The sequence below is a fragment of the Sciurus vulgaris genome (genome assembly GCF_902686455.1).
Source record: "Sciurus vulgaris genome assembly, chromosome: 2".
In the NCBI taxonomy this organism is placed as follows: domain Eukaryota; kingdom Metazoa; phylum Chordata; class Mammalia; order Rodentia; family Sciuridae; genus Sciurus; species Sciurus vulgaris.
Window position 1 is genome coordinate 116769056 of NC_136462.1, and position 22676 is coordinate 116791731.

Below are 22676 nucleotides of genomic sequence, written 5' to 3' on the forward strand. Positions count from 1 at the left end.
GGGTTCAGCACAATGGTTTATATACCTTTATGTACTTAAGTCTACCCTATGTACTTAAGAGAGAGAGAAAAAAGGGTCAGCTAGAGAGAAAAAGTAGTGAAATGAACCCTAACGAAAATGATGGACTTCTGAGTGGTAATGATGAGTTGGTGTAGATTTAGGAATTCTAACAAATGAACCACTCTGATGTTGGGGATGCTATGGGAAATCTCTACTTTCCGCTTAACTAAAACTGCTTTAAAAAAAATAATAAAGTCTATTATTAAAAAACTGTTTCATTCATCGCCTTTGACCCTAAGGTAGTACCAGTCGCACATGCAGCCATCTCCTCTACTGAGCTGCAAGCTCCCAAGGTGTTGTCATGTCTGATTTCAATCATTTCTTGGTCACCACTTTGCCTCAGAAACCCATGTGTCCAAGAGGAAGCTGACATGGTCCCAGCCACTGAGGGGGGCTGGAGGATAGGGTCTACCCTTGCTGGGCAGAAAAGGGCCCACCAAGGTCAGCCCACTTGTCTGCCTGGCACCAAGGAGGCTCCTTGAAGATGTTTCTCTCGAGTAAGCCCTGTAACCTGGCTGCTGCCTCCCAGTCAGTCCCATGGAAGCTGTGCTTAGAAGGTGATGTGACCTGCTGGTCATGCCCCTGGTGAAGACACTCTGTACCTGGGGACTGAGATCCCCTTTGAGTACTGGTTCCCCACACAGAGTCTGGCCCTTGGCACTGACTGGCCACCCTTGCTTGCTCCCAGATATGGGGATGGAGCACAAGAAAGCAGAGGCTCAGGATAATCTCTGAATGGGACAGAGGACTTGCTGTCCATCACTACTGCACTTGCAGGTCAGGACCCATCCCCTGGGCTTCAGGCAATGATAGAAGGAGCAAAGAGTCCCTCTGAGGTGGCGTCCACCCCTGGAACGGCTGAAGAAGACTCCATAAATCACTTGGGTGTCAGCTGGGTCCACAGGATTGAACAGGGTGGGAGCCTGTGCTACAGTGAGACCCAGTCGTCACCGAGATGACTTGGAAAGACCAAGAGGAAACAATAAAAGGAGGCCTCACCTCTTGTGACAGGAAGGGCATGATCTGGGCCAAAATTGTGTTCAGTCTCTTCGCAATCTCTGTCTGCAAAGGAAAGGAGACCACACAGAAGCTTGAGCAAACACATCACATCAGCAAAATATCACACACAAGTGGAACTGCAAACCCCCAACTGCAGCCCCTCTCCTTGCCTCCCTCGCCACCTTCCCGTCAGGGAGCCATCTCTCCCAGCTCCCCAGCAACCAGGCTGCCTACATCTTGGGGAGCTCCCTATCAGAGGTGGTCTACAGTGCTGATGCAGAGCACAGCTGGTACCCTCTGGGTGGGATTCCTGATTAAATCAAAGCCATGCAGCACCCCGTTCCCCAGGAAAACCCAATGCAAGTGTGAAACTCAGTTTGGCGAGGAAGGAATTCCTCTGTCCAATGTGCCCACAAACTATGAGGAGCTGGGCACATGGGAAGCCCGATTAGCACAGAGCCAAGGGCTCCCTAGAGCCAGCATCACATATGGTGGTCCAAGGCTTTCTGGGTCTCCCCTTGCTCCCCACTTTTCACTGCCTCCTCTCCCACACACAGACCTACCCCCTTCCATAAATATGCAACTGAGCCTGCGTCTCAGCATTAAGTTTTCATAGGGCACAGCACTGCCTTGTCTAAAAAGCTGCTCAGACAGGGGACCCATTTGTTTCCAGCCCCTCACACAGGCTGATCACAGAGAAGCAGATCAGCTGTCTCATCCCCAACCCCATGACAGACCACATTTAGAAAAACATCCAAGCATTCCAGTCCTGTGTGAAACCCAGATATCAGATCACGAGTGGTGCTAAATGGTTAACTGCATCCAGACAGGAAGGCCTAGAACCTCCACCGACAGACAACTCTGGATTGCTTTCCTCATCTCATTGGGAATCCAGAGCAGCCAGGGCTGAGGTCCCAGGGCCAGCTTCAAAGCTTTCATCAGCACATAGCAATCTTTCAGAGGCAAAACCATGACAACAGCCTTTAAAAATCTGTGATCATCTGCATGTCAAATGATTCTGGATGAGAAAACCATGTGCACTTAAAATAAAAACAATGCTGTCTGAGGCCTACCCAACAGACCCTGGGCCTTGGTAGAGATCCTGGGGTCAACTGCCCCCACCAATCTCCAGCACACATCCACACACCCCACACACACTCACATGCACTAAGGAGGATGCCTAAAGGCGTTTGCAGTCTGTGGTGAGAACAAGCCTTGGACTGAAGAACCTGATGAGTTTTTGCAGGCCTGCATCCTGGGGCTGCCAGCCAGGGTGGCCAGACTCTCCAACCTAGAATGCTGCCCACAACAGCAGGGTGGGGACAGGCAATGTTGCTGGCAGCTCTTTGCCTGGAACACTCAGATCCTCAGGAACAGAGCCAGTGTTTCCCAGCAGGCACCACTCTGGCATTTGGAGTAGAACAATTCTTTGTTATGAAAGACTGTCCCTCAAACCCCAGACCAACTGTGTCACTAATGATCCTCGCTTTCAGACTCCCTGGGGTGGGAGGCAGGGAGTGTCATCCCAGCTCAGACTCAATGGCCCCTGCATTTGCACACAGGTGTTACATACTCACAAGGATGGCTACCTTCTTAACCTCAGTGCTGTTGACATTTTGGGCCTGATAATTCCTTGATGTGTGCACCTGTTTTGTGCACTGTAGGACTTTTAGTAGCATCCGTGGCCTTTACCTAGGGGTGTCTATCATTCATTCCATAAAGAACCTCAGAAGATTTCTAAGTAATTATTGTATAGATTAACCTAGGTAAGCAGAAAGAATTTCACTCCCAAACAGGGTACTTTCTCACCTCTGCTTAGTTTTTCCTGCCCCAAATCCACTGAGCTGGGGAAGGGAATGAGCATAATAGTTAGGGTTGTATATGGCAGGAGTTCTAGAAACCAATCAGCCAGCCTCCATCTCAATCTAAACTTGTGCAGAGCAACAAGTTTACTCACCTGTCACATGTTTATGTGCCAAATAAAAACAAAAAATACATTAAAAACAAAACCAAAACAGTCTTGTTGCTTAGAAAGTTCACTTGTCCAAGGCCTTTTGCCTCAAATGAATAGTATACTAATAAATGGAATATAGTATGTGCTTGATAAATGTTTGACCAAAAAAATAATATTAACAGCCCATATGCATTTATTTTTATTTAGTTATTTATTTGGTACTGGGGATTAAATCCCAGGGGTGCTTAACTACAGAGCTACATCCCCTATTTTGAGATGGCATCTGGCTAAGTTGCTTAGGGCCTCGCTAAGTTGCTGAGGCTGGCTTTGAACTGGAAATCCTCCTGCCTCAGCCTCCAGAGCTGCTGGGATTATATAGGTATGTGCCACCATGCTTTTTTTTTTTTTTTTTGAGACTTTGATCCTGGGTCTACCCCACAGTGGGAGCATCTGTGGAGGAGCCCAGGTGGAAGGAACAAATCCTTCACAATGCAGTAAGGTAGTACAGTCAAGTCAGACCAATGCAAGCCACCCCCATGGGTCTCTGGCTACTGCCCTCCTCACGCCAGGAAGACAGGCTCAGCAACTCCAACTCACAATGCCTGGGAGAATCATAAAAGGACTCTTACTTTTGCTTACTTCCTCTGGCAAATGGGTCAAGGATCAGGGTCTTGGGGGAAAAAAGTGGCTGTCCTTTCCCTTCCCCACATCTTTAGCAAGCATGTGGCCACACACTCCCCACAAGTGGGACCTTCCCATGGAGCCTGATCCAGAGCCCAGCATCCTCTGGTTATGAGTAAAAGGGATCCATTGGGATTTCACACAGACATGCCCAGTTCAAGGTCTGGCACACAGGCCAGCAGGTGCCCACAAAGGGATTGCTCAGAGCCCTGTGGACTGCCCAGGGCAAGTTCCCACTCAGCAGCACCCTTTCACCTCAGCACTCAGGCTGTCTTTCCTGGGGCCCAAACACATGGAGGGGACTTGGCATGGCAGCAAGGACTCCCGCACGGGGTGGGGCATATGAAAAGGCAGAGGTGGCTTTACATCTGGGGAACTTTTATACTAGGGCAGAGCTCCCCTGACCTTGGTCCTGGGCTTTTTTTTTTAGGGGTGAAGGAGAGAAGGATGTGGAGAAAGCATGCAAAGCCCCCTCCTCCCAGCTATAACTCTGCCAAAGCTGCTGCTGAATATCATGCTCTTCTCCCCCAAAAAGGAGAAACAGGAACTGAACCTTTCCCATATGCACAGGCTGCCCAACTTAAGAATGGCCTCCACACACTCAGATGAGTCAAAAGAATGAACTGGAAAACTTTACTGAACAACTTAATTGTATTTTTTTTTTTTTTTTTTGAGTGTGATATTTGAGGGAGGGGAAGCAATTGGAAGTAGCATGTTGGCCAGACAATCACTCAAACAAGAATGATAATCACATAATGAAAAATGTCCACTGAGCCAACTGTTAGAAGCATGTGAGCTCTGAAAACCCTGAAAGGAAGGCACTTATTAAAATCTTCACTCTTCAGATGGGAAAACTGATGCTCAGCAACTGAGCAACTTCACTAAATGACTTTCTGCCAAAAAGTCCAATTTCAGCATTTGGGGAGGGTTCAGAGAAATATTTTTGTAAGAAAAAAATGACCATCGGTGTTAATGATTGACAGCATTTCCTATTAGAACAGCTGTCCAAACAGCCTTTGATCCAACTCAAACAACCTCTAAGCATCAGCTCCAAAGGAGAGGAAAAAAGAATCAAGACGCATGACTTCAACAATGGGGACAAGGCACAAATCACAAACTGGAACTAGATCATATATCAGACGACTCCTTTTGGGCAACTGGGCACAGCCTGTTATCAACAGGCAGCTGAGGTCCAGGAGGCTCACCTCTGTCCTTCAGTCCATCTTGGTGCCACAAGGCCACTGGCTGCGAGCCAGGTCTTCAGAAGCACCTGCAAGGTGGTGGGAGGGGAGAGGGCTTCTTTGGAACACTCTGGGAAAAGGTATTCGGGGAGGCTGATGCAGCCTTTGAAAGTTGCTTTTCAAGTGTGGTTCAAAGAGGAGAGGCTTCACTGGTGGAAAACACAGCTCCTCAGAAGTAACTAATCTACTAGATGCAGACGCAGCAGCTGAGACAAACGGGCACAGAGGTCCCGCTACATTCAGAATCTGTGCTACCAACTGGGCGCTGGGAATAACATCTGTCCTGCGTCTCTGTTGAGATTGTTAGACAAATAAATGACAGAAAACGAGATCGTGGGGGGCAAGTGTAATTTCCCAAAGAGCAATCTGTTCCCTGCGCCTTAGTAGTTCCCATTCGCACGCTCATCTCCTCATTAACGCAGGACCTCCGAACATCTTGCTGTCAGCTGAGGGCACTTGAGCATTCTAAAAGTACATCTCCCTACCAGCCATATTTGCTGTGACTTAGACCATGCTGGTCCTTGACCATTGACACTGAGGTAAGGGGACACAGCCTGAGCTCCGCAGCCGCTGGGATTATACAGGCGTGCCGCAGGCTCTCACCCCTCAGCAACCACTTGATACTGGGCCCGTCAGCACCCAGTTCATCCCGGGCCATTTGGCTTCCTTTGGCTGACTGCGTTCAACACAGTCAATGGCCACCATGACAGCCACTCTACCAAGAAGGTCTCTCTGCTAGTTAGTTTTAAACTGCCCAGTCATCTGCACCTGTGGACTCTTAAGTGCACACTTCATCTTAACCTCAGCCAAACAAAAGCAAAGCCAGGGAGAAACCTGCCACTTTAAAGAGCATGTTTTGCTCCAGCACCACACTGAAGGGACCTGACTTCTCCTCCTAGCTCCACCTCTATCTAGCTGTGTGACTTTTTGGCAAATCACTCCCTCATCCCAGCTTTAATGCCTCCAAAATGGAAGAATGAAAGGACAACTAGATAATTTATTAAGTCCAGGAGCCCTGGTTTAGAATACCGCACCCTTTTGAACTGCTCTGTGACACATCACATCTTCCAGAGGCTCTGTAAAACAGCATCGCATGCATTTAAAGGACAAGCAGGGAGGAACCAAGCCACATGGAGCGGTGGACAGACTCTGGGCAGCAGGCCAGGCTGGCTGGGGGGCTGGCTGGGACCAGGTCCCCAGGTCCTGTCTTCATAGCATAAAACATCCTAGTTTGACCAGCAGTAGAACTGTGCAGGGTTGTCAGAGGCTGCAGGTAAGGGCCAGAATGCCCATCTCTAAGTGTTAAGCATCTCCTGTCAAGATTCTCCGACTCACAAAGAAGGCTGGTTGGTGAGCCTAAGACAGTCAGTCAGGCAGGGTTCTTTCAGAAGTTTCATTTAGTGGGAAGTAATTCCATGTCTGTTAGGCAGGCGAATGGCCATCCATCCGATGCTATTAGGCATCCCGTGACATCTCTGAAGAAGGATTTCTTCCTCAAAGAATCAGGGCAGTGTCTTGGAAAGAGCACTGTAGTGTGGGTGTGGACACGTGTGAGAAAGATGAGATTAGGAACAGATACCTGCCTATTTTGAAACTTCAATTATACTTGAGCCATGTGGAAATGACAACCTTTGGGAAGACTGGACCTGGTCTTGGGGCCTCAGGTCACTCCTCGAGAACCCTGTGTGTCTGGGGCAAGGTCTCAGTCAGCTCTGGGGTTCCTGAATTTGAATCAGGTTTCTCCTGGTTCTCTCAGGAGAGCCTGTCCTGCCCTGAGGTGTCTGAAGTGAACCTGCTTCATCGTGAACTAGAGTCAAGAGGCATGGGGAGGGACTGAGGCGAGCAAGGGCTGTGCAGGAAGCAGCTCCAGCCCTCATGTTCCCAGCAGCCAGGCGCCACATCAAATACTGGAAGATTCCAGAATAATGTGTCTGGACAATTTTAACTTAAAATATCTCATTGCATTTCCTAGGCAATTCTAAATTGATAGCCCCTCAATTATTAACTAAAAGATGACATTCCTTGTCAGGCAATTTCTCCTTGGGCTAATCGGTGAGTGTTTATCGACATCGGACGGAAAATCCAGGGAGGGGGAAGGGCGCTACCTCCCAACAAAAGCTGGGGTGGGTTCCCAGGCTCCTTTCCATCCATGCCAAGGCTCTCTGTGGTGGAAGAAAGGGATAAATAAATGATCCACTCAGCAGCCTCAGGAGATAATGCCCTGTCCTGGAGAGGCTGCTTACACCACAGATCACTCAATGATAGGCAAGCCTCCTTTTTAAAGGCTCTCTTAGCACTGACATATTGATCAAATTATATATAACTACAACGTCATTAAATATTTATGGCTTCCAAGGAAGGCTACCGAATTCTTTATGCTGGGAGGACAAGCAAGGCCCAGCCCTCATCATGACTCTTGAGGATCTGTCTACCAGGGGAGGGAAGAGGACACTGGCCAGGCAACCATGATAGCTACCCTGGGCACCAAGCCCCCTGCCCTTCCCAACAGAGTGAGATGGCAGGCTGGAGAAACACCCACCCTTCCCCAGCTAGGGTCAGTGAATAGAGGGGGCCTGGGGCTTCTGGATTGAGACACCTTCCCTTTCCCTCCAAAACTCTGGGGTGCGAGGGAACTGGGAAAGGCAAGGACTCACACACCCACAGACCCTGGGAGGGCCAGCAGCACCCACTGGAGGGCGGCACTCCCCGCTCGGGATGCCAGCGTTTGAGCCTCAATTTCAGTGGCACGAAGGAAACAGATTTGGGTGCAGCCTCTCAAAAAATGAACCAGACCCCAGGTGCACGGGCACACTGAGATATGGAGGCAGGCCTCACTGCACAGGAGGGAACTGGGCCTAATGACAGCTCAAGTCCCTCCCGGCTCCGAGAGTCTCTAAGACTTTCACTTCTCAGGCTCTCAGTTTCCATCCACCAGGCTTCCTGTTAACAAGATCCAATAATCTTTAAATATTTGTTCACTTTAATTTCTTGGTTCCCAAACACATTAAACTCTGCTTGCCTCCCACCCCCACTTAGGAGGGATGGCTCTCAAAGAGCTGGCTTGTATAGACAGAACAGGCAAAGCTTTTTCAGATTACACCTCCCCAACACTGCCCATTCATCCCAGGAACCCCCTCCCCCTCCCCCTCCCTCCCCTCAGATAACCCTGCCCCTCCCCCACCTCCTCCAACTCCATTGGCCATCACCCGCCAGGAGGAAAAATTCTCGATTCATCCCTGTGGGGTTACCATGGCAACCCCCAGCCACCTAATCCCCCTTGGAACATTATGCAAATCTCCCTTTGCCCCTCAACAGGCTGTAAAAGTCACATTACCCTTGCAGAGGCAGCTCATTAAATTTTGGGGGTCTCCCCATCAGGACAGGGCTACAAATGAAATTAAGGCTATGACATTTTGAGGACAGAGGCTCTTTGGGTGGCATGAAGGGAAAATAAAGTGGGGGGGGGGGCGGCACAGAATTGACTGTGGGCAGAGACAGAGCCCCATTCAATCCACCCAGCCTAAGTTCACAACCAAAAAGCAGATCCCCTCCTTCAATTAAAAGGGTCAGAGAGTTCTTCCCCAAATAAGGATTGGCAGCATTTCAGGGGCTACGAAAATCCAGATCAGTTATTTAGAAACTTGTCTTCTACCATCTGCTCTATCTCAAATTGACTCCCACACTCAACCTCTCATTTTACAGACGAAGCATGAGGCCCAGGGAGGGCAAGGAATGCCCGTGTTCACAACAGCAGCACAGAGGTCATCAAGCCGTCCACTCCCCACCAGCCAACCCCGCTCTAGAGGCAAACTCTTTCCGCTCCATCGAGAGTCCTCAACCAGTGGTGATTCTGCCACATCCCCTGGGGACTTGTAGCACTTTTGAGTGTCACAGTGAGGCAGTGCTACTGACTACTAGTGGGAGGAGGCCAGGGACACTGCTATAAATGCTATAATACATAGGACAGCCGCACCACAGAGAGTCAGCTGGCCCCAAATGTCAATGGTGACCAGGCGGAGAAGCCCTGATCTACACACTGCGGGTGCCCAGGTTTTTTTGAATTCTTAAAGGTTTTGCTGGGGACTTGCCCATGTCGAAATCAAGGCCCCAAAGTGTGGTGGTCTGAGGTGACATGCGGGAAGACCACTCCCTGACATGCCTATGGATAAGAAGCACTGGCCCCCAGGTAAAGCAAGACATGGCTGCCGGTTCTGACCCTCTTGCTGGTCCACCATGAGCCCAGTAGCAAGTCACTTGACCTCTGTAAACGTCAGTGTTCCCGTTATTACACGGTGCTTGTGATGGGCCTGGGCGGCTGCAGGACCAGCACATGGAGTGAACAGTAACTCTTTGTGGCTTGGGGCTCTGGGAAGTCTTACAATACACAAGAAACAAGGATCCTGTCCTCTCTCTCTGAGGTCTTGGCTATTTGGGGACTCTTGTCCCACTGTGAAAATACCTTATTGAGTCCCATCTATGTGCAAGGTACTGTGCTGAGCAGTTCATATACACCATCTCATGGAATCTTCCTGCACTCTCCATACCTGCACTGTCCAGTGTAGGAAGCTGCCAGCCACCTGCGGCTAGCCAAATTTAATTGAAATTAAATTAAAAACTCAGTTCCTCAGTTACAGAGGTCACACTTCAAATGCTCAAGACCATACACAGTTGATGGTGACAGTGCTAAACAGCACAGAGACACAATATTTCTATCACAGAGACACAACATTTCTATCATGTAGAGTTTTATCAGACAGCTCTGCTCTAGCAGGTAGGTATTATTATTGTCCCCATCACAAATTGAAGCTCAGAGAGGTCAAGTAGTTGCCCAAAGTCACACAGCAGTAAGTCTGGACCTAGGATGGAAACCATGTTTGTCTGACTCTCTAAACCACCAAGAAACTCTACCTCCAGTTGCTGGTGCTCTGCACTTACAGTCTCAGGATCCCCCTGCAAGCACCAGCTGACTCCTGAGGGAGAAACTGAATCCACCAGCACAAAGGTGCCAGTAAAACTGCCTTATCAGAGACCCACCACCTCCACTGAGTAGGCCTGGGCAATGCCCAGTGGGCATTCAGCATCACAGACATTTGAAGGGGCCTGATTAAGTGGAAAGCAAGGCAGAGCCAGGAGAAGTCCCTGGGAAGTTGGGTAAGAAACAGGCGAAAAGAACAAAGGAAGCCCAAAAAGGGTACGAGAAAGGAGTCTGCACAGCCCCCACAAAGAGCTGCCTGCAGGCTGGGCTGCTGGGTGCCACACCCAGTACAGGTTGACGCGGATGGAGGACAGTGTCAAGCCAACAGTGGGAGGACCCTGGAAGAGGCAGGCAGTTCTCTGGGACTCTATAAACACTGCTGCTTCTCCCCTTCATGCCTCGCCTCATGCAGCTCCACCATTCTCTGGGGTGAAGTGTGAGAACTCAAAGATTGAGGGGTGGAGACAGGGGTGGTACTGACACCTCAATTCCTTCGCCTTTCCTAGGCCTTCTCCCTGGAGGAGGAGATGAGAGGAAGGGTCCCCCTGGAGAAGCAGCTCACGGTGAGGGTTTGGGGACCAACCCAAGCACCCGTGGACCCAGCTGTCCTGCAGTGCCCGCCTTCTCCACCTCACGCTCTCATCCTCACTCTACAGACCGGGGTCACCGAGCCCCCATCCCAGACCATTTGGCATCACCCGCCACACCTCTGAGCCCACTGGTGTCCTGCCCCTTCCTGGGTAGGGCAGAATGGTGGGGAGTTCTGTACCTGACTCCCATCCACGTTAGGACTCACTCCTTGCCTTGTCCCCCTGTCCACACGGAACTGCCTTCCTCTTCCATTTTCCCAGCAGGAATCACTGGGGGTTCCCAAAGCACCTCTGGTTCTGGAGGTGTGCCCCTGCCTGTGTCGGGCACAGGCTCAGCTTCAGACCCATGGTCCGGGAAGATGGGTAAGCGCTGGCCCAGGGAAGCACTTGGGCAGTGGGTCCAAGGCCTCCTCGAGCCTTTCGGTCACACAGCTGGCTGGGTGGGGTGGAGTCCACACCCAAAGCCTTCAGGATGGACCAGGGAGGGGGTCCCGGGTTGCACTGGGTATTAATGGGGCTACAGGACCAGCAAGAAGGAACTCTTGTTGCATCCGAGTCTCCCGTGCGAGGGGGCCCGTATAGCGTTCCAGAGCAAACCGAAAAAGATTTTCTCCTACTGGGTTAGTGTAGTTTTCACTCAGAATTAAAAAATGAGAAAACAGTAGAAGAGCTGGGAACAATAGCTTTCAGGGATTTAAAAGGCAAATGAGATAAGGGCCACAACACTTGGAACTCCATGCCCAAACAAACAGCCACGGCAGGACAAGCTCAGTTTACAAATCCACGGCTCAGTTCCTCCTCATAAGCCAAATTTGGCATGTTTCACCTGTCTCTTCCTCATTCCTTGCTCCCCCATATCTCTGCTTTCTCATCTCTCTCCCTCTCACTTATCTTTCCCCTCCCCTCGTCTTCCCCTTTTGCACTTAAACTGGTTCACAGTGTGAGATGAAAAGAAAAAAAAAAAAAAAAAAAAAATGCACAGGATTCATTAAAGACACTTAAAAATAAAGGTTCATGACACTTTAACGACCCTTTCCACAAACACGATTCCTGCAGACTGCAGGCCTCTCAAGAACCTTAGGAAGCCTGTCTCCTTCCCAGAAAATGCATAATGCCACACAGGTTCAAGGAGAGAATCCTAAATTGGAAGAGTACCCTTTTCTCCTGGAACGCCCACAAAATGCACACACTCATTCTATAGGCCAAGGGTCACGAAGGGCTCGGTGGTCAGTCAACACAAACCGGTCCTGTCCCTCAGGGAACGTGCAGCCCCCCTCTTTTCACACCCATCCTCCCCATCCCAACTGGGAATGCAGGCTGCAAGTGCCCTGAATGTATAGGGTCATCTCCACCCCGGGTTGGGATGCTTTGGTCCTGATGGCTGCTTGTCTTCAACACAAACACTCATTATTTAGATGCAATGTCGACTCTGTTTTGCTACAGAAAGGAGAAGGTGCTATATTGCCATAATCTATAATATTCCGAAGATCAAATCTCTCAACCACTTCATCCTCAATAAAGGCCCTTCCTGGGATTATTTTGCATCAGCAGCATGAGCTGCTGCAGAACACTGGACCCTGCCTGTCACTCACACAGTGGGTGAACAGAAGGAAGGGTCTTCCAAAGACCTTGAAGCCAAGCCCACCCATGTTCCCCACCTTTTGCAGGAGCAGCCAGCCTTGGGAGGGAATGGGGCACCGGCCTCGGTCCCTACCCCAGACCTGGGCACCGTCTCCCTGGCCTCTCAGGCCCCACCTGAGGTCTTCTCACCGCTGAGCCCTGGCTCTCTTCACCCTTCCCAGGACACAAGTGAACAAGGGCTGCCCATACAAGTGACAAAAGGGGCTGAGGAGGAATAAACTCTTTGGGGCTGACTAGATGAGAACCCTGGCACCCCCCAAGACTGGTGTGAACCTCCACTTAAGAACACACCCACCTGCGCTACCCATCCTCAGGGTTTCCAAACAGGACTCCTGAGCACAGGCGCTCTGCACGTTGAAAGGTGCTCCAGGAACCTGAATAGGAAGGGGCCTGGCATCTTCCACAGGCTGACCTGTCCCCCAGGTGTCTGTGACAGTGGCCCTTGCCTGAACACTCAGTGGTAGCTTGGTTGCCTCAATTCCCCACCCTCTAGCAACATCCTTAAGCAAACAAAAAATCTGAAACCGATGCCGTGAGAACTGAGACCCCCCCTGGAGAAACGCAAGGTCCTAGGGACCACAGTGGGAAGAGGCTGACCAGAGGTCTGCGGTCTGGGACGGACCTTAGGACAAACAACGCAGCAAACACGACTTTACTCGTGTAGAAGCAGGACATTACCCCTTCCTTAAGTTTCTCTTAGCCCCAACTTGAGGGGAACATTTATTTTGAAAGACAAGAGGAAGAAAAAGCCAGGAGAGGAGAGGAAAAGGAGAAAGGAAGCAAGCATCTTGGATGTGTCTCAGAGAGCATTTGTTGAAAACAAGATATTGTCCCTTTAAGCATATAAAAACAAGGCCCTTGAGCACGCGGTTCTCACTCTGGTACACAATTATGGGTGCTTTCAGCTGTCTAGCACTACTTCAAGTGCGCTCTTAAACCAGACTGTCAATGGCATGTTGAAAGCTATTTTGCTGGCTGCTATCATTAATAGCAAAGTGGAGAGCTGGGCTGATGAGAATTAAATATGGGGGAGGGGGCGGGTCATAACCAGTCATTACGAAATTACCAATACGAGACGAGAGACAATGCCACTTTGGGGAATAAAGTTCGAACCAGCACATTAGGGTGGAGGCGAAGGCAGGGGAGGCTGTGAAGGCCCAGGGTGTCTTCCCCACCCCCACCCCGCGGCAGATGGACTCGGGCCAGCTCTAGAGAGCCATATGGGGACAGGGAGTCACTGAGTCCTAAGTGGTGAATGTGAGGGCAGAGAGGCCTTGGAGATCACTTTGCTGCAGAATGTCACCACCTCACCTCGCGTCCCAAGTGCAGTCCCCGCCCCACGCCACTCCAGAGGCTTTGGTTTCCTGAATGTACTGAATGTATCTCACAGCCTTCCCCAGAGCTACTGCCACCCTGGAGGAGCTAGGCTGCTGGCTTCTGCCTAACAGACCCCTGCCCTCCCTCTAAGGCTCTCAGGCAGCGGTCACTGACTTCCCTTTCCCAGGAAGAATGAGAGCTAGCGAGCCTGTCACAGTGGGCCACACTGGCACTTACCTCACTGCAATTACTTATTTAGATGCTTGACTCCCCAGCAGAGGGAATGGTGTCTTATTCGTCTGTGTAACCAACCCCAGCCCACACCCGGCACATCCCAGGCCCCTAATAACCGTTTGGGGAATGAATCCAACCCCCTCATTTCACTGATGAAGAAACTGGATGCAGAGCCACAGAAAGAAACCTGCAGAGGCAGCAGTCAGTCCACAGTTAAAACCCCTACTTCTGACAGACACCCCAACATGTTTACTGAGGAACTATTACACATTAAGTGCTACAGAGACCTCAGCAGAGGGGTGGCTTCTACAGCTCTGAAAATGAGATAACAAGATGTGAGAAAGACACATGTGTGCCAGATCACAGGGAAAGCCCAGCTGGGAGTAGGTCTTTATCACCTTTTGGTCCCTGGTATCCCCGTATTCTGTACAAACAATAAGAGAAAAGCATTGTCCTATGCAGAAAGGAAAAGGGGATTTATTCCTTGACTGACTCACTCCTTCAACAAAACAAAATGGAAACAAATAGCCTCCGTAAAACTAGACCCTTCCTTTGGGCACCAAGGGAAGGAGGAGTTCAAAGAGTAGAGGGGAAGCTTAGGGCTCTCCAAGGCTCCTGGTCCCCAACAATTCATGGGACGAGAACAATCAGAAGCCAGGTTCTCACCCAGGCCCAGTTCCTTTGATGGTAACAGTAAGGATAAGGAACCACTTTTCCATATCCCAGGGTCATTTCCACTGTCAAATAGAGAAGTAGAAAAAAGACCCAGAGAAGCTCAGAAACTCCCATTCTGTACAGCTCCATTGTCAGCTAAAGAAAGGGGATCCACAGAAGCCTGGGGTGGCAGCCAGTCCTGAGGGTTGGGGCAGCCTCCCTTTAGCTGTACAGGACAGACTGAAGCAGGCCCTGGGCTCAGCAGACCCACTAAGCAAGGCAGCAATCCAGTCAGTAAGAAGACATGACCTGTGTGATTAGAGAATCAATTCCAGGGAAAAGAGAGATGGCTAGCAGGAAAGGTCAGATGAAATCCAGGGTATGGAGGGGGCTCTAGAACTCCAGCATAAAAAAAAAAAAAAAAAAAATGAATTTTGCAGCTCAACCCAGATGCCACACCTGGCATAAGGACATGCCCATTCATTCCTGAGGGTGGTACCTAGGTAGACTACCAAGGTAGACCCAACTCCTTGGCAGGGTCTTTGTAACTGCTACCCAGTGGCTGCCTCTTGACTATGGTCACAGAACTTCAAGCTGGTTGGCCTGGAAATCTTCCAGCCGAAGCCTCATATTGCTTAGGTGAGAAGGTTCAGAGGGGAAGGAGGTAACAGGCAGATAGAGATTTTCTATGGTGTACTTTGGCCTTGTATTTATGGCCACTATGTGGCTTGGGTAAAAAGGTTTAGCTAAAAAGTTCATAGGTCTTTAGCACCTATGAACCTTCCCTCTGGGATTGCTAGTTATGCACTCTGTGTTATTACTGTACACAACAAATCATAAGTTGTGCAAATAGCTGGCAACTCAGAACAAGACTGCAGACAGAGGACTCAGCTAATACAGTTATACAACCAGAAATGAGGTACTTTGAACTTTGGTGGAGCCGGGTTTGTGGCCTTAGCCTTTTTGGATGATAATGCAGAGAGAAAGCAATAGTTAACTAAAGACACCTAGGGCTAATGGCTAGTAAAGGAGCACTCCACCTTTCCTGGGTCTTGCAAAAAGAGACCTAAGGTTATGAAGGAAGCCTACAATGGCAGCCTTACCATGAACATGGGACTGTATTAGTCTAGACATACCAGCTCTTCTTTCTGGGCCTCAGTTTCCTTAGTGGTAACTTGAAAGGTCTGAATGAAAATCTTAAGGCCTCTTTCAGTTTCAGGACTCCAAAAGAAAACTTAAAGGCAGGGTTATTTGGTTTACAGAAAAAGGTGACCACAATGTTAGCATGACACTGTCCCCAAATAAAAAATGTCTCAAGTTCACTTTCAAAACATCCATGCTCACCAACAGAGGGTGAAGAGCCAGAATGACCTAGCTACTCACAGCACCAGTGCCTCAAAGTCAATGCATGACAATTGCTCTAGAGCCCCTGCTTCTAAGCTGGCTTTGTCATCTGTGGATGATATTGGAAAGATGGGAATGATAAGCTGGTCAGTCATCGCCTCCCTGGCCTTGCTGAATCACCCTTGACATTCTGCCTGGAAGCAGGAGTTTGGAGGAGGTACGTGACCTCTTGAAGTCCCAGGCCAGGCCTGTGATTCTGTAATCTTTGCTTTACCATAATTAGGGAGGGAGGCAGAAGAGTAGGAGGAGAAACCATTTATTACTTCTCTGGGATTTGACAGCTTGGAGAGAAGAGAGAGAAACAGTCAGGAAAGGAGCCAGCCACAGTGAGTTTAACCTCTCAGTAAAATAAAAACGGGCTGGACGCACCTCATCAGCTGCCCTCTGTCAATACTTGGGCCCATCTGGCAGAACTCGAGGTTCCCAGCTAATTGGCATTTCCCATAGAGCCAGCAAAGAGCTTAAAAAAGAAAAAAAAAAAAAAAAAAATACATGATAGAGTGTGTGTGTGCGCGTGTGTGTGTGAGCAGGCTAAGGAGCGCCACACTTCCCAAGGTGCGAGCTCTGAAAATCATCTATTATATAAAAGTACAGAGAGTCCCCACCCCCACCCTGGAGCTTAAAGATGAAGAATCCAGCCTGTTTGTTCCAGGCAGATGTAATCACACGAACAGTCAAGTCTAGAGGGCAGGACACTGCATGAATAATTCAAGCACTCCAGTCACTTGATTGTGTGTGCAGATAAAACACCAGTCAACCGCTAAACAGGTCAGCTGATAAACTTGTTTGCTCAGGCCTAACCACCATCCGCCAAATGCACCCAAGACCTACACTACAATTAGTGGCAAGGTTTTCTTCTGCAGAACCCTCGCAAACCTAGGGAGTGGCCAGCGCCATTAGGTCAGGGTTGCATTTCTCAGCGCAGGGTTTCCTCACCTCCTTGCCTCTTTGTTCCTATACCGCCACGGGGTGATTTCACCCAACTCAGAGACTGCCACAGCCGGCAGAGACAGCACATTCAGGGCACACACATTCATGCTGGGACTGGGCTGGAAGGCAAAGGTGAGAGGCCAGTGGGGTAAAAGAGCCAGCTGAAAATCCAGAGACTCTGCTGTGAGTCCTAGCTCTGCCCTCTGGCCTCCCTGACGCCTCGGTTTCCCCACCTATAAAAAGGGCAAAGAATCCCTTTAGCCACCACTGGCAGCTGAGAGGATTAAAGAAGACAATGTAGCCAAACCTCAGGCATTCTCTCCCTAAGAACCCTGTTTGGGGAAAGGCCAGAAATCCCAGATGCACACAGCTGCTCTTTATACAAACCCCACCACCAAATGCCTTAAGATGTTTAACTCTTCTGGGTTCACAGCATCCCCAGGACTCAGAGAACAGCTTTGCTCTGCCAGCCAAGGTGGTTCCTTTGTGCCAAAGAAACATCCACTCAGACATGGGGACACCACCCATGCAGACCTCAACATGCAACGACATATTACACCTTAATTACGAAGCTCTTAGAATAACTGCTGCTATAAATTTAAACCTGGATGCAATTACCCTCTTTAAACCTCTTTAAACACACCCAAGATACTAAGCACCAAGAAAGAAAGAGGGGCGGGGGGGGGGGGGGGGGGAGAGAGGGGGAGAAGGGGGGGGAGAGGGAGAAAGAGGGAGGGGGAGGGAGAGGGGGAGAGAGAGAGAGAGAGAGAGAGAGAGAGAGAGAGAGAGAGAGAGAGAGAGTGTGTGTGTGTGTGTGTGTGTGTGTGTGTGGAGAAAGGGGGTAAGTGGCACTCTGCATAACACATCCTTGAAACACCTGGGAGACCCGGGTTTCAGCACATGCATTTTTTTCTGGACCAGTCAGACCTAGTCAGTTCCACCTGGAGTGGGGCAGAATCTATCTCTAGAGTCCTGAGGGGAACCCTATTTACATACAAAGCAGGGTCTGTTTATTATTTCTGTGGACCTAGAAGTGAAAACGTGGTAACCTTCCTGTGCTTTCCTAGAGAACTAATCCCTCAGGAAGCCACAAACTGGCTTCCCACACTGCTATCAGTAACTCAGGCCCCTTTCTGGTGGCCCTTCACCCAACACTGGGGCTCCCTCCAGGACAGGAAAGAACTACAGATTCAAAAGACTCTGTAGGAAGCCACTGGAAGAGGTAGGAATCTGAACCCTTCCTGCAGGGTCACTTACCCTTCTCACCTGCTCTTGGGTCCTGCCTGCTTTAAAGAGCAAAATTTAAACCTTGTAAACGACTGTTAATTTAGAGCAGAAAATCTATTCAAGTCACGGTCACCAAAGGCTAGAATGAGTCAACAGCCTTCTGAGATTTCAAGAACAGCAATTGTTAAAAAGAACAACCAGGCCTGCGCCATTTATTCGTGCCAAGTCAACGCTAATCGGCCGCCAAGCCAAATTATAGGCAGCCTCTCCTCTCCTCGGAACACAAATACACAAATAGGCCTCTCCCAGGGCCAGCCTAGCACTGGGACTAGTTACTGATATGCACCAAGATAAAGGGTGTTTGTATTTGCTCGGTTTGAGGTATACTGTTATTAGAAGAGTGACAATCCGAGGTAGTTTACATATCCATCAAATGACACCACACTAGCTAAACTGGTTTGACTTCAGGATTTCAAAGCTGAGCTCAACCCCCAACCATCTCAAAAGGCCTGGCCAGGCTGCCCCAGGCAAGTTACTTCAGCCTTCAGCTTCAGCTTCCTTCTCTGTAAAATGGGAACAATGCAGCTGCCTTCAAATTAAGATACAGATGAAAAAAGTCTCCTTCTAAATGTGAGGCATTAGTACTCTATTTCATTTCGGTTTTATGTTTTTAAGCCGTTAGTGGCTTCATTCCCTTAAATTTCGACAGCTCAGCCTGGCTTTTAAGGCTCTTGAAGTTTAATCTTATCAAGGCAGAACATCATATTTTTTTTGCAAAAAAAAAAAAAAAAAACCTCCTGCATTTCCTCTGGAGGGTTTTACATTAAAACAGATAAAAGCAGTCCACCAGCTCTAGGTGCTCAGGAGTCTGTAAAGCAAATCCTGTAGGTATGACTTTCCCTTTGGTCCTTTATCCTCCACCAAGATCCAAGACCAGGACTAATTTCACAAGCTCCAAAGCTAAAAGCTCAACATGTCCAAGAAATCTGCCAAGACTCGACACCTGCATTTCAAGGACTGGATCCATTTACTCTTGGAGAAGCGGTAGGAGGAACAGAAGAATCAGGCTCATTTTCAAACAAGGGGGGACACAGAAGTCCACATATATGTTTTTTAAAACTAAATACATTTCTTAAGGAGAAAAGCACTTACCTGCTTGTGCATTTCAATGTTCAAGCCATAGGACATCTCATAGTACTAAAAGCAAAAAGAACTGCCATTAAAAGACAACAAAGAAATCTGTTCACTTTTCAAAATCTTTTCTTTTTTTCCTGAGAAGATTTTGGCAAAACCATACTTTATGATACATGGGTTATGGAAGTTTAAAACAAACTCCAAAGCCAGCCTATGTTGAGGTTTAAGCGCTGGCATCAGGCGAGTGGGCGAGTGTTCCTCTCATCTCAACAGAACATTACATACACAGTAGTAGGAAAAGCCAGGCCCTCCCTCCCACAAGCACCACATGTGCCATATATCCTGTTTATACAAGGTGCGGGTTCAACAGGGAATGGTGTGTACACTGGGCCTCTCTTGTCCTCTGAGAGTTATTTGGCACTGTGCAGAAGGCCTCTTATGTGGAAAGAGGCACAGGGAGTCATGCTTTAGTGCCTCCCATACCCTCTCACAAACAGAAGATGTAAACTTGCTGGAACAGACACTGGGTAAAGGGGGAGATGTCTATCTATGGTCCCACAGCAGACAAGACTCTTCCCTGAGGAGGGACGTGAAGGCAGAAAACTTTAAAAGGCTCTTCCACTTCTCAGAAAACCCTGGGGAGGGAGGGTGCTTCTGTCCCACTCTGGCTGGATCCCAAGGCTGCAAAGCAGAAAAGTTTCCAAACATCCCCTGGAGGTCTCCAAGAGAGACTTTTATCCAACCCTGACGCGGGATGATCCAATCCTAACTCACTAGCCAAGACAGGGCCACCGGCCCTCTGAGAAACCTTTAAAACACAAATCAAAGGCGCACAAAGGTAGTGCAGAGGTCTCCGGTCTGGAATCTGGGTTTCTCTCTTTGCCCCTCCTTTCACCACGCTCCTCCAAGTGGCCTGGCTAGGGGACGCTGGTGTATGGGCGGAGGGCATATGCAGATTACACCGCTCTCCCAACTGCCCTGCGGCTGGGCCGCGGTGGGTGCTCGGCTCCTGCCTCCGCAGATCCCAGCTGCGACCCGACGGGGTCTGCGCCCTGCCCTCCGCTCCCCTCCCGGGGTCGCCTCTCACCATCACATAATGGCGCTGCATCTCCGTCTTCTCGTTCGCCAGCTTGTCGTACTCCACTTTGAGGCTGCGAGGGCAGGAGGAGCCGTTCAGGCCTGCCGCCTGCACGACCTCCTCCCGGACCCAACCTAAGGACCTCCGAGAGCCACTTCTCCCTTTCCCTGATACCCAGGGGTACCCTGTTGCCCCGCCAGCCTCGGGGCGGAGGTGGGGCTGGGTCCCCGCCACCGGGAAGAGGGACCGAAACTACTGGAAACTTCGCACGGCCGGGCGAGCGGACTTATCCTGGCCGCCGGGGTGCGGCCCCTGACGCAGGCTCGCGACCCCCGAAGGCCGAGCAAACCCGCAGGTGACCACGACCCTCACGCGCGGGCGGCTCCCAGAGCCGGGCAGCTGCGGGCAGCGAAGGGTTAAGGCGGCGCGCTAGGAAAGGGGAAACAAAAGGCGGAGGCCCGGGCGCCCCGGGGTCGGCAGCCCCTCGGTCCCCGCGGGGGGTGGCAGGAGCCGCCCCCTCCCCGCCAGCCCCGGGCCGCCCCCGCCAGCCTTACCTGTGATATTGAGCTTGCAGGAACTGGAATTCGTCTTTGATCCTGTCACAAGACTCAGCCACCGTGAATTTAAATCCCGGCTGCCCGGGCTGATGGGGAGCCTGGAGCCCGCGAGGACAAGACAGGGGAGGGGCGCGGGCTTCAGAGGGGCTCCAAGCCCTTGCCCGGCCCTCCGCCGCGTCCCGGCCCCTCCCGCCGGGCTCCACCGGAGCGGCCACCCTCACCGCCCCGAACCTTCCCAGCAAGTTTCTCAGCTCCCCGACGGGGCGTGAGGGGGGCGCCCCGACCTCTCCTACCCGCCGCGGGCTCCCATGCTTTTCACTAAAGGGCCCCCATTCCCAAGGAGGCGGGGGCGGGGAGACCCGCCGGGCTAGTTGGGAGACTTAGGAGAGGGGGCGGGGGCGGCGTTCACAGCTCCCCCTCGAAGGTCCACAGCCCCCGCGCCACTCCGGCGGAATTGCCCTCCTCTCCACGGCGCCCCCCCACCCAGCCCCTTTGTGTGAGCAAATACACACGCACACACACACCCCATAGGTAGCGACACGCAAAATGGAGGTGCCAGCTAAACTGCCTCGTTTACCCTGCCATGATAGATGCTTAAATAAACCGAGTTGCAATTACTCACCGGATGTCTGCCTTGCGGATACATGGCAGGGAGGGGTCGTGATTCCGAGAGCGTGGAAGCGCCGAGAGCCCGGGCCGGAGAGGTGCGGGGGAGGGGGGAGCCGAGCCCGAGCGGGGGGCGGCCGGGGAACCGAGAACTCGCCCCCGGCCCCCCCAGCCCGCTATCACAGCGAAATCCCAGAGTCGGGCGCCCGCCCCAAGTGGAGACAAAGAGCTGCGGAGCAGGCGGCAAAGTCGTCGGCGGGCGCCGAGGCCGGGCGGCGGGAGCGGGCTTTGTGCTCCTAGGGCTCGGCGGGCTGCAGCCGGCCTCCTTCCCCTGGCTGCGTGGACAGTGTCAAAGCCCGGGGCTGCGTGGACATCGTCGGCTCCCCGGCGGGTTCAGAGCGGGGTTCCGGGGTCGGGGGCTCCTCCGGGGGCGAGCGCGGGTCCCCTCTGGATTACTCAGCGCGTAGAACCTGGAGGGGGTGCGTCGGGGCAGCCCCAAGCATCCGGGGCGCGCGGGTCTGATCCCAGAGGCAGCCGGGTCGGGGAATCGCGGCGAGAAGAGGAAGAAGGCAGGCGCTGAAGGTGGCTGCTTGGGGCCGCAGGAGCGCGGGAGGGTGAGGGCTGGAGCCCGGCGCGGGCGCTTCGACGCCCCCCCTCGGAGAGGAGAGCCTGCTGTTCCGTCTGCTACTGCCGCCGCCGCCGCCGCCGCCGCCGCCGCAAATCCTTCCCAGGGCCGGGGGGAACTCCGAGTTCAGTAGGTGCAAATCAACCGCCCTGGCATCTTACTCCAGCGGGCACGGGAAGCCTCAGCAAAGGGGTCCTCGCTGCTCCCAACTTGAGCTCTGCGTCCCCAGCGAGGAGCGCTCGGCGCCACCGCCGCTGCCGCCTAGCTGCGCGCAGGCAGGAGAGCGCTGGAGGAGAGACGCAGCCAGAGACCGGGGAGCTCTGCGGCTTCCTTCCTTCCCCTTGGCCCGGCTCTCTCCGAGCCCCGACAAACCCCCGAACACAAACACTCAACACACACACATACACACACACCAAAAAAAGTGCCTCGGACCTGCGGATACCACACACAGACAGGCAAGGGGGACGAGCACGAGGTCTGAACTGCCGCGAGAGCAGTTCCAAATAGGGACTGAAAAGTAACAAAATAATGTGGCAGCTTCGCCCCGCGCTGGCCAATGGGAGCGCGGAGTCCCCACGTGGGGCTGCTGGGCTCGGCCTGCGACTGGGCGCCGCCGGGCGCGACGTCACAATGCCCTCTTGTGTCTAAAACTATGCATGAAAAGTAGCAATCAGGCCCTACCCGCTGGTGACTTTCGCATGGGAGTGAAAAACAGCGCTCCTCAGATCAGGAATTAACCGAAAGACATATAATAAATAGATATATATTA

The 22676-nt window shown here is 51.4% G+C and overlaps 1 protein-coding gene across 14 annotated transcripts in view; it reads right to left on the reverse strand.

The window, feature by feature from the left end:
* TLE3 (TLE family member 3, transcriptional corepressor) overlaps positions 1–22405 on the reverse strand; it is a 48272-nt gene extending 25867 nt beyond the window's left edge. For 13 of the 14 annotated variants that reach the window (XM_079129343.1, XM_079129345.1, XM_079129346.1 and 10 more), the window contains exons 1-5: positions 21299–22405; positions 20674–20774; positions 20129–20192; positions 19060–19104; positions 1060–1122 (exon numbers count right to left, since the gene is read on the reverse strand). In XM_079129343.1, the coding sequence (XP_078985469.1) occupies positions 1060–1122; positions 19060–19104; positions 20129–20192; positions 20674–20774; positions 21299–21322 (297 nt within the window). In that variant the 5' untranslated portion in view covers positions 21323–22405. Of the gene's footprint in view, positions 1–1059; positions 1123–4899; positions 4935–19059; positions 19105–20128; positions 20193–20673; positions 20775–21298 lie in introns of those variants that run through there. The other variant, XM_079129344.1, reaches the window with a different exon arrangement.
* Between the last annotated feature and the right edge of the window lie 271 nt (positions 22406–22676).